This window comes from Cyprinus carpio, chromosome A16, assembly GCF_018340385.1.
Source record: "Cyprinus carpio isolate SPL01 chromosome A16, ASM1834038v1, whole genome shotgun sequence".
Taxonomy (NCBI): Eukaryota; Metazoa; Chordata; class Actinopteri; order Cypriniformes; family Cyprinidae; genus Cyprinus; species Cyprinus carpio.
In genome coordinates, this window is record NC_056587.1 from 21,251,900 (window position 1) to 21,267,853 (window position 15,954).

The following is a 15,954-nucleotide window of genomic DNA, read 5'->3' on the forward strand; positions in this document are numbered from 1 at the left end:
TTAAAATAAATGTTAACTGAAATAAAATTAAATATAAATAAAGTTATTTTATTTCAGCTATTTTCCAAGGGAAATTTTTTTCCATTTTCCACTTGATGTACTAAAATGAAAACGGAAATAAAAAAAATTAAAACATAAAAAATTAAAATGACAAAAACACACAAAGAATACAATTTTCACTAAAATTAACATGAAAGCAGAAAATATACAAATAAAATCTATTTTAAAATATTAACATAAATTAAGAATCTCAATGATATTAAATAACACTGCTACATAAACATGACAAAATGAACCCATGCACAATGAGAAATTAGTGTCTTAAACGAATTTCATTAAGATTTCATTCAGCCGAAACCTAAAACCGAAAATAGTTTATTTATTAATCAACTAATAACATTTATTTAATAATCAACACCCAAATAAAAACTGAGTTGCATGTAAACATTTTAACTGCACATAAGAGTTTTTATTTTTTATTTAATTTATTATTTATTATAGAATTCAGTTTTATAATGATATAAAATCTAACATTTCTATTCGAATTTGCTGTTGAAATATAAACATTTAAATGGAGGCTGTAATAAAAACCTGCTTTTCTTGACAGATTTATTCAAACAAACATTAAATAATGAAGACAAATGATGTCAAGTAAAAATATTGTGATATGTAAAATGGATAAATTTAGCAAAATGCTTGTTTATAGAAACAATGACGGGCCAAAATGCACCATCGCAGAAGTGCTAATTAAACATCGTCGTTTCGGTCAATGATTTCAACCCTCCAAAACGGTGAATATTTTCAGTTGCATTAACTAAGTTAAATATCAAAAGCTTAAGATTTAGGATTAATTTCTTACAGTATGAGCGTTACGAAAAGTGCAATAAGTGTTGAATCTAAATGAATGCTAAAAGTTTTAGACATCCCAGTACTCACGTTTGGTGGCTAGCAGGACGTCGTGTGACGTTACAGACGCGGTACTTTCTTTTCATTTGACCACAGTGTGTAACCTCCACCTTCAGACCTGACAGCAACAAAACACACAAAAACTAGTTAAACAGCGGTATGAAGCTTGTTAAGGTGATTAAATAAATCAAATGCATTATAACTGAACTGTCTATACTTCAAACACCTAATTTAACAGACATGCAGGCACTTTATTTCACAGTTTTCTGCACCAGAACCAGCAACATTTCAGCATTTCAACAGCATTAACTAAATAAACCGGGTGCCGCTTCCAGCCACAGCAGCAATTACAGTCAGCTGATTTAACAGAAATCTATCAGCAAAAATGATGTTTGAAGAAATTAATTAATAAAACTTTGACAATTGAATCAATCTAATAATATATTCAAATTAAAAGTAAATAAATAAAATGTACAAAATAAATGCAAAGAAAAATGTATAAAAAATAATAATAAGATGCTGCACAACAGAACTAAATTAAAACATGGATGAAAAAAAATATATTCTGACTGAAATATATATTTCGCTAAAATATTTGGCATCTAAAGGTGGCAGAACTTTAAATCTATTCCCCTATTTACAACAGAAGCATGAACTGCAGTACAATAAGAGTGCTGCTGCCGGTTGAAATGATCTTTTTTTTATTTAAAAACAGAATCATAGTTTAGTCAGTAAACCACTGTTTAATAAAAAATACAAAAGAAGCTATTTTAAGGTTTTGTTTTTCTCCGTTGTGCCGAAATCATACTAAAATGTGACCTAACCCCCTATAAAATAGCCAAAGGTTTGGCAACAATTAACATTTTCGAATGCATGTCAAGCTGTTACTATGCACTTCCTGAAGGTGTTCTTAGTAGTGGTTGCCAGGGTATTTTGTTTTGATTGTTAGAATGTTGCTAAGGTGTTCAGAAAGCCACCTTTGATCTCCTTGGTGAAACGAACCCTCTGCGAGTCGGTGAGCGTCTTCGGCTGCTCGTCGATGTTACGGATGTCCAGAACTTCACACATGAACTCAATGACAGGCTGAGCTTTATAAAAAGCCGTTGCAGATACTGAGAACAGAAGAAATTGAGAGTTTTAATGTATATGTATTTAAGCACAATGAGTGAGCAATCATGAATTAATAGAGGAGATGTCATACCATCGATGTTGAGCATCATCTTCCACATGGCCGGCCGGACAGACTGATGGAAGCCAAACCACACCTCTCTGCCTCCACCCAGAGGATGATAGTAGCCTTCAGGAGGGGAGAAGAAGGAGCGTCCCACGGGAGTGTACCTGCAGACGGGATGGACACAATAGTTAGCAGAGTAAAGCATGAAAGCCAGAAAAAAATTAAAGCCTATGCATGTTTACTATGGTTTGAATTTGATTCGACTCGGGAACGTTTTGGGCAAATTCCCAATGATTTGATCCAATCCGATTCATTTTCAAATAATGATTCTGTATTTTTAAGTGCACTCATAGGACAACGCTTCTCCTAATGTTTCTTAGGAAATAAAAGAAAAAGACACACTACTAAGGAATGTTTACTGCAACAAGGAACTTAAGGGTAAGCATTAAATACAGGCTACTTGGAATATAACAATGTGCCAATTAAATATTAAATTTTTTTTTTTACAAAATTTTATAAATTTCCATGAGTTTTCTTGGTCTAGAATTAACATTGATAAACAATGATAATGATAAAATTGCAATGTCACACCATCTGCAATAATTTGCACATCTAAGTAATTTAATACATTTATATTATAAATGTTTACAGACACTACTGAATCACAATTCATTCCATTTTTAGCATTATTTTTTTTTTTTTTCAATAGAAGGATATCGTGGTCAACTAAAACATTTTTTGTTATTTGAAAAAATGTAAAGTAAAATTCAAAAAACTCACACTTGCTTTATTTCAGCTAGCTAGGCAGCATTTCTCATTTTCATTTAGTTTAAGTTGTACTAAAATCAACTAAAATGGAAATAAAATTCATACACATTTATATATTTTATATATATATTATATATATATGGATATACACAAAATTACTAAAACTTAAATATTAAAATGAAAACGGAAGATATAAAATATGTAAAAAAAAAAAATTATAATAATAATAATTCAAATGTAAAAGAATCTCAATGATCCTAAAATAACACTGTTTTAAGTGTAATTGTAATTGATGAATTGAGAAAATGAGTGAATCGTTAAAGGGATAGTTCACCCAAAAATGAAAAGTACCCCATGATTTACTCACACTCAAGTTATCCTAGGTGTATATGACTTTCTTCTTTCAGACGAATATAATCAGAGTTCTTTTGGACTACTGACAAGAAACACCCATTCACTGCCATTATAAAGCTTGGAAGCGCCAGGACATTTTTAAATATAACTCTGATTGTATTCATCTGAAAGAAGAAAGTCATGTACACCCGGGATAGCTTGAGGGTGAGTAAATCATGGGGTAACTTTCATTTTTGGGTGAACTATCCCTTTAAACCCCTAATGTTTGTCTGTGAGCAGCGTACCTCATGGAGGCCAGGTGTCTCATGGCCACATCAAGGGCTTGGACAGAGTCCAGCGGGACCTGCAGACGTCCGCTGACCAGCGTCTCCTGCAGCAGCCGCCACGACACTTTGGCCAGCCAGCGAATGGACACTTTAAAGATGCGATCCTTCCCCTCGCCAGGGATGGTCACCTCGAAATCAACCTACAACATCAGATCAGAGGCCCAGAATTAGGGCTAGGAAGTGTTCCAGAAAAAACACATGATGCTGCTCTGAAACGAATCACTGAGTCAGAATTTTAGAACTGAATCACTCAAACAAACAGTTTGAACTGTTTCACAGAAATAAATCGAAAACTGAATGACGGGAATGAATGGAAAGTTAAATAGCCAAATAAAAGCACATACAATAATCAAGATATTCACCTCTTAACCCTGTAAAGCCTGACATGTGAAATAATAGTCTGAAAAAATCTTTATGTATTGATTTACAGGGTATCTGAAGGATTATTTAACTTTAAATTTTAATATTTTTAAGACCTGCAAAAATTAAATGAATACCATATGAGCGGGGTACTGCAATGTCTATGGTAACATATTAAAATGACCATAAAAAGCATGATTTACAGTTTTGTCACAAAAAGTTCTAAAAAGGATGAACAAAAGCATCAAAAGAAAAAAGTATGAGTGATTACATAAATTTAAACAATTATTATCAATCAATTATTATATTAATTAAATAACATATTTTACTGTCTTAAAGAGATACTCCACCCCAAAACGAACATTTTGTCATTAATCGCTTACCCCCATCTCGTTCCAAACAGTGTCAAGGTCCAGGAAAGAATGAAAGACATCGTCAGAATACTCCATCTGCCATCACACGTGCAATCTGGGTTATATGAAGAGACGGGAACACTTTCTGAAAGCAAAGAAAACCAAAATAACGACTTTATTCAATAATCCCTTTGTCAACAGTCTCCTCTGTGTCTCTCCATATCACCGTATGCTCTTCTGAATCATCCGCGCCACAAGGATGCGTTTTTTGATTTGAAAGAAAACAGCGCATCCTTGTGGCACGGATGATACAGAAGAGCATACGGTGATATGAAGAGACACAGAGGAGACTGTTGACAAAGGAATTATTGAATAAAGTCGTTATTTTGGTTTTCTTCGCTTACGAAAAGTGTTCCCGTCTCTTCATATAACCCAGATTCTGACGACGACTTTCATACGTTTCCTGGACCTTGACACTGTTATTTATTTGGCAGTCTATGGGACAGTCACAAGCCTCTCGGTTTTCATCCAAAATATCTTAAATTGTGTTCCGAAGACGAACAAAGCTTTTACAGGTTTGGAACGACATGGGGTAAGCGATTAATGACAAAATTTTCATTTTGGGGTGGAGTATCCCTTTAACTGTTTAGATTTTTATAATACATCATCTTCTTGTTGACCCACCAGTTGTGAATTGTCTAAAGACTAAATGGCAGCCCAATATCTAATCAATCAACTCTTTACTCACCTTTTCGCTGCCTATAGGTAACGCTAAAACAGTGTAGATATTCTTCTTCCCATCATACACTGGCTTTCGGTCACCAAAGAGCTGCGGTTTGAAATGCTGGACCATGTACTCCACAACCTCCCTGCGAAGAGTCACATTTAGGAGACAATGGACCATATGCACGGAGCGTTCTTTAGAACCTTGCATTAAGATAAAGCAGCTCGTAAACTTCCAGTGAAGCGTCTACTGATGTTGTGGTATATATACTGTAGGTAGAGACGCTTGAGACCCTCACAGAAGCCTCTCCTGCCTCTCCAGTTCTTTTCAGAAACTGAGAAACAAAATAATTGCAACACCGTAAATGATGAAAGCAGCATTAACATACAGTTTCATGTTATTTAACAACATATGATTTTATATTGTAATCCCATACAGTACCCAGACACGTAACTGTAACTAAACACTAGCGCAACTGTTTAAGCTAACGTTAGCTAGCTGGTGATGCTCTCTCGTAAACGACATCATAATGGTATTCTTGATAATCCACAGCTTACCTTCATAGTCATGAATATAACTGAATATGTACACAGGGTTGCGTGGCTGGAGTGAGATTAGTTACAGTTGTGCAGTGAAATTCACTTTAAAGATTCACTTTTCATTTATGAAGATCACATGAAAAAATGTGCCAAACATGTGTCTCCTGGCGGAAAACAAAGACATTTTTAAATAAAAATGACATGAATTTAGCATTATAACCAGTAGATGGCAGCAGAGGATCACTCATCAGCTCAGTTGCCATTCCAACTCCCAATTTTTTCATGTCTTGCTTCTGGATTTATTATAAAATGACTATTGTAACACATTTTAGTGCTTTTAATTATAGCAAGTGCAGGAAGTCACAAAGTCTTGTGTCCTTTCAAAAATAAATAAATAATTAAGCACAGACACCAACAGCCTAGAAAGGTTATTTAGTTAAATACAAAGTAAATAAGCTTAAATAACATATTCAGCAAACCTGATCTAAACATTATTTTGTGATGATGACTGGCTAACTGAACATAGGCTGAATTTATTTTAATTTTCACATGAAAAAAATATATATTGGGAAATATTATTACAATTTAAAATAACCGTTTTCTATTTGGAAATATTGTAAAATGTAATTTATTCCTGTGATCAAAGCTGAATTTACTCCAGTCTTCAATTTTACATTTCACTGCTTGTTATATATTCTCTATAAAACTGTGTACATGACAAATATATATATATATATATATATATATATTGAATCCTTCAGAAATCATTCTAACATGCTGATTTGCTGCTCAAGAAACATTTGTTGTGCTGCTTTATATTTTTGTGGAAAGTTCAAAAGAACAGCATTTATTTAAAAGAGATATCTTTTGTAAATTATAATTTTTTATAAATGCATTTACTGTCACTTTTGAATAATTTAATGTGTCACTGCTGAATAAAAGTATCAACTAAAAAATCTAGAAAGAGATTAATAAAAAAAAAATGCAACATTTTTACTGGTTATGTAAAATACTAATTTGTGTAATAACAATTATAATAACAATAATTGTATTTTTTTATTAATATTATCAATGTATTACACAGTTTTTAAATTAATACTAATACTTTTATTTATTTTATATGAATAAAACCTACATTTTAAACCTGCATTTAATTACCGGTGAAAGAATATATATGAATAAAAGGCAATGAGAACATATACACTATATGTGTGTGTGTCTATATATAAACAACAGCTGATGAGCTGTAACAGACAACAGTTTCGCTGTGTAGGTGAAAACAGTGCTTTTTTACATTACTTGCATCCTTTTCTGTCTCAAAAAAGGTCTGATGGGATTGTCTGTGCTCAGATTCTGGCTCAAACGTGCCCATGTTGTGGTGACGGCTCGATGGCGTCACTTTCACACTCATCCTCACGCTTGTGCAGACGAGTCCAGAATAAACCAGGCTTAAGTTGTATTTAACTCAGAAGGGAGACAGCTTAGCTGAACTGAAACACAGTTACGGGACGAACAGTATTCAAGCGCTGCCTGTGCACGTCTACAGGAACATTTTATCCTCAAACCTTTTCAGGGAAGAACCGCGTGAGGAGGTTTCTTTCTAGGTCACGCTTTATGTAATTGAGGTAACTAAAATATTTTAGCCCTTGCCACACCGAGCCATGCAAATCTGCAGGGTTTGATTCTACTGACCTCAATGTTTTTAGAGAAAAGGCTAATAATAGGGGAAACTTTACCTCAGTTCATGCTGAGGAGAGGCCAGGCCTGACAGAATCACTGCATAATCAAGTGAACATGATGATTTGATCTAAACCTGATGCTTTGTGTTCTCCTGGAAATATTTTGTTGGCTAAGAAAAGAGATGACCAGCTCAATTCAGTCTGAATTTCATGTTACTCGATATTAATGTCTTTTGTTTTCTTGACAGTGGGAATGCAAACTGGACAAAAGTGGAAGGAAAACAGTATTTTTCATTTCATTCTACCTCTGATTTTAAATTCAGTGTGGAAAAAAAGAAAATTTTAACTTTAGTAATGTTGTGCCTGTCATTTTATCATTTCATATTTTTTCTATTTAGCTTTCATTTATATTGTTTTCAGTTTTAGTCATTTTAGTACTTCAACTTTGTTACTAAAGTAACATTTCTAATTTTTTTATTATAAATTTATCATCTAATATATATATATTTTATTTTTTCAGCTTCATTTTAATAAACAAAAACAAGAAAAATAGACAATTATATCAGACTATAAAATAAAGTTGAACAAAAATGACTATTTTTAATGTAATTCTACCCCCAAATCTTCCAAATTCATTGTTCAAAAAAAAAAAAAATTAGCTATTATTTTTATATTTTCATGTTTTTAAGTTTTAGTAAGTTTGTAAGTTTTTTTTAATATTTTTATTTAGCTTATTTGTGTGTATATATACACAATAATATAAGATAAATTTATTATATATATATAATTTTTAGATTTTAGATTTATTTCAGTTAGCAGTTTTAGTAGTTTAAGTTTAGTACTTAAACTTCTTTATTTCACCTAGTTGCCAAGGCAACATTTCTAATTTTAATTTTAAGTTTATTTATATTTTATTTCAGCTTTATTTCAATACACGAAAATGTTATTCTATCCCAATCTGATAAGTAGAGACTGCAGACTCAGTGGAACAAATATTTTTCCATGTGATTCTATTCCTCTGATTCCAAATTCAGTGTGGACAAATGACTTCATATGACAATTCATTTGTATGCTTATTAGTTTTAAGCATTAATTAGTGTGTGTGTATATATAGGTGACAGCCCTAGAAGCGACTGTGGACGTTTGAGATGAAGGGACGTTTACCTGTTGACCCGTCGAGGACATTTATCAGGTTTGATGTCCACTTCATAGTGGTACACATCCATTTTTGGGATTTCCACCTCAAAGTAGTTGGCGAGCAGCTTGATGGGTTTGCCGACGGTGCCCAAGCCCGGCCTGCGGGGCGCCTGGAACACCTGCTGCAGGGGTGGGGGGTACGGCCCGATGGGCACTGAGGACGAGAGACAGAGAGAGAGAGAGATAGAGAGAGAGAGGGGTCATTAAACAGATAGGAGGTTATAAGAGCAAGACACGCTGAAAGGACGAGTTCAGGGGGAGTTTGGGGGATTATGGGACTACAGATATGGTGACAGGAGTGTGTACGGACACGGGACAAAAGCGGGGGAAAGGGACAAAGAGGATGGTGACTAAAACGGGAAGGGGGTGGGAAGGCAAAAACTGACAAAAGAAAGTAGGGAGGATGGGGTAAAAGTATACTTAAGAGTGAACTCAAAAGTAGCGCTGCATCGAATCGACAATCATTATTCATTCAACAGTTTATTTTCATACTTTGAGACTCCAAACAGACTCCTCATTCTGATTATATGACATTGGATTAGATATATTAACACTACCGTTCAAAAGTTTGGGATCATTAATACTTCTAATGTCTCAAAGACGTCTCTTCTGCTCATCAAGGCTGCATTTATTTGATCAAAAATACAGAAAAAAACAGTAATCTTGCAAAATGTTATTACAATATAAAATAATGGTTTCTATTTTAATATCCTTTGAAATATAATTAATTTCTGTGATGCAAAGCTGAATTTCCATCATCATTACTCCAGTATAAAGTGTCACATGATCCTTCAGAAATTGTTCTAATATGTTGATTTATTATTAGAATTATCAATGTTGGCAACAGTTGGAAACTGCAATATGTTTTTCAGGATTCTTTGATGAATAAAAAGTTAAAAAGAACAGCATTTATTCAAAATATAAATCTTTTCTAACAATATAAATCTTTGCTATCACTTATCATCAATTTAAGACATCCTTGCTTAATAAAAGTTTTAATTTCTTTCAAAAAAAAAAGAAAGTATGAAAATTTACTGACCCCAAACTTTTGAACTATAGTCTGTATTGTGAGAAAAGATTTCTATTTTAAATAAATGCGCTTCTATTTTATTTATTTTTATTCATCAAAGAATCCTGAAAAAAGTATCATAGGATCCAAAAAAAAAAATATTAAGCAGCACAACAGTTTCCAAAATTGATAATAAATCAGCATATTAGAATGATTTCTGATTATCATGTGACACTGAAGACTGGAGTAATGATGCTGAAAATACAGCTTTGATCACAGGAATAAATTGCACTTTAACATATACTCACTTAGAAAACAGTCATTTGAAACTGTAATATTAATAATAATAATATTTCACAATATTACAGTTTTTGCTGTATTTTTAATCAAATAAATGCAGCCTTGAAGAGAACACACACCAGTCATCCACTAATATAAAGAGTGTGATCTGATCTCAACAATATCAGATCTTAGCAGACTCAACAATACAAGTTTCTTTGTGTCTATTCAAGCTTGAAAACAGCAAAGCTCAACACAAACTCTCTCTCTTCACTGTAAAGTAGTTATGTATCTGCAGTGATGCCGAGTCATAAACAAAGCTCGGTGTAAATAATAAACATATAGCCGTGTAGAGTTAGGACAGCAAAATAAATAGACTTATCAGCATTTAAAATGGAACAGAAAATCTGTTCCGCGTGCGTTGTTGTTGTTGATGATGTCAGAGGTCATGTGTTCCCGGAAATGTATTTGTCACTTTGCTAGTCAAATTAGACAGATGCCAACGGCTGTGTGACCGGCGCTCACCCTCAAAACCATCAACAAACACACAAACGCTCAGAAGATACACTCGCGATGAGGTTTGCACAGACAACAGTGAACCACTGACTGAAGAAATGATACCAGATGTTTAAAAAGCTTGTCATGTTAGTATTGTCATTTTTCATATTCTTATGTCCAGTGTTAGTATATGAATTATACTATACTACACTATTTATTAACATTTTGAAGCTTAAATTTTTATTTTGACATTTTCTGTTTTCTTTTGAAATTTAGTTAAAATGTTAGTATTTTTCTGCTTTTTTTATTTGTATTCGTTTTGTTGTTGTTTGTATAAATATTTCTGTTTAGCTTTTTTTCCCTAATATATTTTTATTTCAGTTTCAAGGTTATTATAGTTAACTAAAACAAAAAAAAAAAAAAACAAACGTTAATTAAAAATAAAAAAAATAATATATATAAAATATATATATATATATATATATATATATATATATATATATATATATTATATATATATATTTTTTTTTTTTTTTTTTTTTTTTTTTTTAAAAGCTTAATTTTATTTTATTTTATCTAGCAGCCAAGGCAAATTTTATAATTTTCAGAAATTTTCAGCTCAGGTTGATGTACTAAAATGACACTAAAACACTTTTTGATAAAATTGAATAAAATATAAATAAATAAAAAAAATCTAATAACAAAAGCACAACAAACAAAATTACTAAAACATCAACTAATTCAAATAAAAACTACTTAAAAACTATAATAATATCTTAATGTTACAACACACTTCTGTTTTAGTTTTTAGTCATTTTAGTTTTACATTTTATATATTACTACATTTCAGTCAGTTGCCATTGTAATATTTCTAATTGTCATGTTTTTAAGGTTTACATTTTTGCATTTAATATGTATATTTTATTTCAGCTTTATTTCAATAATCAAAAATGATTTTAATAACTTTAGTTTACAGTAACAACACTGGCTGGGCCGGTGCAGAATCAGATCATGGTAACCTTCAAAATTTTAGCTGTTTACATTTTTAAAATGGATGTTGGTCATTTTTTTTTATGTTAAAATACTTAATTTTATCCCAATATGGTAAGCAGAGACAGACAATAAAGTGGCACCAAAATAAAAATAAAATACACATTTTTCATGTCACTCTATCTCTGATTCCAAATTCAATGTGCAAAGATTATATAACTTTTATTTTTATATTTTCATTTTAATTTTAGTTTAATTTTAGACAATTTTGTCATGCACCTTTTCATTTTTATTTGTTTTCTTTATAATTATAATTATATTTAAAAAAAATGTCTAATATTTATTTTTTTCAGCTTTACTTCAAGAAACTAAAAATATTTGAATAGCTTTAGTTTACAATAACAGCACTGGTTGGGTCTGTGCAGATCATGGTAACTTTAACACTTACGTGTTTAAAATTGATGTGGGTCATTTTTTTCCATGCTAAAATACTTTATTCTATCCCAGTTTGATAAGCAGAGACAGATAATTATAAGTAAATCACTCTGAGGTTTATCAACCAGCCTGACACAACAACATTCGACCAATGGCTATATTTGGAAAACCCATTTGAAAATATTTTTGCAATTGATGTTGGTGATGCTAATGGAAGAGAAATTACACACAGTGACATTCTGAACCAGTTTTGTTGTCCAAAGTAAAATCTGTATCCCAAACCAGCACTAGTCTGAAGTGTTGATGCCTTTAACCTCTCTGTCCACGAAGAACACTCCCTCCATCATAACAAAGACCCCAGCTGCCCTCCTTCCCGAACAGAGGAGCCCCCCTCGCCTCCACATCAGCACACACAAACACAGGGGCCCCAAAACATTCCCATCCTCTCCATAGCAACCGCACAGCAACACACATTGTCATGGAGATCAGGAGACCAGGGATATGTGGGGGTTTCGGGAGAGCCGGACCTTGGCCTTATTCATCGTATAGCGTCAGCGAGCACCTCCACATTACACGAGACAAGGTCATCAATCTTATCCTACACGGCCCACTTTATAGCTCGCCTGTGATTTAAGAGGCGCTTCTGAGAACTCTCGTTCGCTTCTTTCTGCAGGATATATACTCTGCTAAGTCTTGATCAATGGCAAACTCTATCTTCCTACAGCAGAGCGAACGCAAGCAGCAGCAGATGGCTAGAAATGGCGCCAGATCTCAAGAAACCAGTAAACAATGGCAGCTCTCTGTTAGGGCTGGCCGATAGATACATACATTTATAGACAGATATATATAGATGTGTACATAACATATTTGCTGCTGATATAAAAGTAAGCATCATTGTGAATATAGTGCGGTTTGTGTCTGCCCAATACATTTACTAAAGACTGTAGTCCAGCTCTCTAACTGCTTCTTATGCTGAATACTGGTGATAAATTCAATATTTACAATATAGTCCAATTATTCTGATTGGGATATAAAATTAACATAAATATATCACAACCATTCTAATGCAATTTAAATTTGTTATAACTTGATTCATTTCTTTGCATCAGTTCAAACTGTTCATTTCAACGAATCAGTTCAAATCTCTGATTTACCTCTGATTTTATTTTGCATCAATGGGCCAATTTTCATGGAAGTTTCTTAACACTTTACAATACGGTTTAAGGTATAGTTCACCCAAAAATGAAAATCAGCCCATGATTTGCTCACCCTCAAGTCATTCTAGGTGTATATGACTTTCTTCTTTCAGACGAATACAATCAGAGTTATTTAAAAATGTCCTGACTCTTCCAAGCTTTAAAAAACTGTTGTACACGGTTTTCTCCACAAATCCTCGTTTTGGACTTCTAAGTTGTGACCGGTGTTTTGTTCTGCTCTCTCCAAGTTCATCACTTCTCACCTGAGCGTACGCTACGTCTACATCATCCGCAGGACGCCACTCTCTCGTGAACGGGTGTACAGCAGTTAGCTAGAGATAATGGTTTATAAAGTTTTAAATATGGATATATTTCTTACAAAAACTAATCGATTCGCTTCAGGAGGCCTTTATTAACCCCCCAGAGCCATGTGGAGCACTTTTTATGATGGATGGACGCAGTTTATTGGACTATTAAAAAATAACACCCATTCACTGCCATTATAAAGCTTGGAAGAGCCAGGACATTTTTAAAAATAACTCATATTGTATTCGTCTGAAAGAAGAAAGTCATATACACCTAGAATGGCTTAGGGTGAGCATATATATATATATATATATATATATATATATATATATATATATATATATATATATATATATATTCATTAAAAAGATCTGAACAACTAAAAAGTTTCAATTTTTAAAAAAATTAAACAAAAAATAAAAAAAATTTAAAATATTATTTTAACTACGTACTACAACATTGAACTAAAAATGAAGAATATTTTACAGCTTTTCGTAATCTTAGTTATTTTTTAAATCTTTTAGTAACATTTTTAAGATCCAAGTTAAATCAAAAAACAATACCTAATTAAAAACTTTTACCGAAAAAAATGTACAGCATTAAATTGACTTAAAAAATGAGACCTTATTATAAACTTTTACCAAAAAAAATGTACAAAATGCTGACAGAGAAAAATGATTAATATCAAAATAATTCAATATCTAGTGAGAAGCAGAGGAAACAGTTTTTAACAAAATGCCAGTTTCTCTCGCTCCTCTTTAAGCCAATTCAGAACAAACACATAAATATATACTGAATATCACCAAAAGGCTGAAAAATCCATTTTGGTATATAGCTGCCCTGCGGTCCGTATTAAAGAAAGCAGAAGTGGGCAGAATTGTGACAGAGGAACAGAACTGATATTTTGGGCTGGAGTCCCAGATGTCCTGCTATTGAGGGCTCAAGACCATAACACACTGAAGTGTGCAAGATCCACAGAGACGCCACCTGGCCAGTGCACAGCCCCTGTGACCCTTCCCCTGCCGCTCATTAATAAAGACCACCATCAGACCCACAAAAACAACTACAACACCACGTTTTGCTCTAGAAATGAGAGTCTGATTTATATACACAACCAAAACTATTGACAATGATTGACTAAAAGAGAGACATAACAACAACAGAAATCCCTCCGAAAACATTCATTTGTAAAAAGTGAAAGTCTGCAAAAATTATTGTTTCAAACTGGTTTCTCAAACAATCCTGCCCACCTGCCATTGGTCAGAACAACAGATAGTCCCGCCCCCAAACTCACACCATTGGTTGAGTCAATGTTACGGCGTTGTGATGCTTTTAAAAGAGTCACAAAGTCAGTGTTCCAACCTACTTATATTCTCTGGGATAAAACAAAGTATTTCAACACTGAACAATTTCAACCTTAACTGTAATGCATTACAAATTATGCAATAAAAACGGCAGAGGAAAATCATTAATCATCAGGGCTATTAAAATCCACACCTGAAAAGATTCAAATTAATCTTACAAACAACAAAAAAAAGTGAATTTGTAAATGCTGTTGAGCTCTGATTTAAAATCTGAAAGTTTGGTCTCCAAGTAAACACTTTAACATCAAACACTTTTTTTTAATTGCAGTTTTAAATACTTTCTTATTTTCTGTGATAAGAAACCATTTTAACCATTTTGCACAGCTTTACACATCCATTGCAACTTGTGGGTCAAATTGACAATTTTCTTTATCTGCATTTAAAGACGTCCTTTGAAACGGTTCATAATTTATCGACTAAATGTTTATGTAAATTTAAATCAAATCATATTCCCAAAACCCACAGCAGCACGGCTGCTTTTATCCCTCCTAATATAATTCATCTGTCTGCTCATATCCGCACAGGCTCGTGTATGTTTAATGTTAATGGAAGTGAAACTGGTAAGGTTGGACTGAGTCACTGTTTAGCAGGATCAATAAAGACCCCTGGGGGTCACTTTCTCCTGCTGCATCTGCTGAAGGCGGGCTTCAACCTCACATCTTCCCACGACCCCTGACCTGGGACAATCTCCCCGATTCCCTGCATTATTCTCCCCTAAAGCACATACAAACGAACCCTTACAGGTTACCACCTAACTTTCAGGCACCAGCTACACAGTAATGAACATTCTAACGGACTGTTACAGTGTTTCTTGTGGAGTGATGATACACTGTGTTCGCGGAATGTTACAATGTATCCTTAAAGAATGTCACAACGTGTCATGACGGAATGTTACAATGGATCATTATGAAATGATACAATGTATAGTAATAATATCACGCGGAAACATTGTATCATTTCATAAGATTCGAAACAACTTAAAAGATCCGAACCCACCAGCGCCAGAGGGTCCCGGCTCCATCCCATCCACTGAGCCGCAAAGGGTTCACAGAATTCCGGATGCTCAATCGCCACGGCGACCGGCCCTGCAGTCTGGAAGCGTCCCCGACTTCCAGCGTCCTTCCCTGGGCGAGCGGGATCGTCTCCGCGCCGCCACTGGAGCCCACAAACCCGCAGGAGTTGAGAGAGAAACAAAAGCGCCTTAGTTCCGATCCGTGACGACCCGCTCCTCCGGGCTCTTTCCGGGTCGGGCTGCTCTGGTTCGGGTCGTTGTGCCTCCTGCTCACCGTTTACGCAGGATCCACCAGCGGAACAAAAACGCTCAGCCCGTCCGTGACCCCCCACAGACCGAGAGCCCGTTTCTTCTTCTTCTTCTGCTGCTGCTTCTCCTCCCACTGCTGAGATTCTTTTAGTGTTGCTGATCTATTTTGTGCTCGCCCTCTAGTGTGCGCTTCATTTACAATACAAGCATACTGCAAACAAACTCCAAGATAGCAC

The 15,954-nt window shown here is 34.0% G+C and overlaps 1 protein-coding gene across 2 annotated transcripts in view; it reads right to left on the reverse strand.

The window, feature by feature from the left end:
• ago1 (argonaute RISC component 1) overlaps positions 1-15,872 on the reverse strand; it is a 29,899-nt gene extending 14,027 nt beyond the window's left edge. Inside the window, exons 1-8 of one of the 2 annotated variants that reach the window (XM_042773249.1) lie at positions 15,744-15,872; positions 15,454-15,612; positions 8,348-8,534; positions 4,990-5,110; positions 3,487-3,668; positions 2,108-2,244; positions 1,884-2,018; positions 937-1,024 (exon numbers count right to left, since the gene is read on the reverse strand). In XM_042773249.1, coding sequence (XP_042629183.1) covers positions 937-1,024; positions 1,884-2,018; positions 2,108-2,244; positions 3,487-3,668; positions 4,990-5,110; positions 8,348-8,534; positions 15,454-15,478 — 875 coding nt within the window. In that variant the 5' untranslated portion in view covers positions 15,479-15,612; positions 15,744-15,872. Of the gene's footprint in view, positions 1-936; positions 1,025-1,883; positions 2,019-2,107; positions 2,245-3,486; positions 3,669-4,989; positions 5,111-8,347; positions 8,535-15,453 lie in introns of both variants that reach the window. The other variant, XM_042773248.1, reaches the window with a different exon arrangement.
• Between the last annotated feature and the right edge of the window lie 82 nt (positions 15,873-15,954).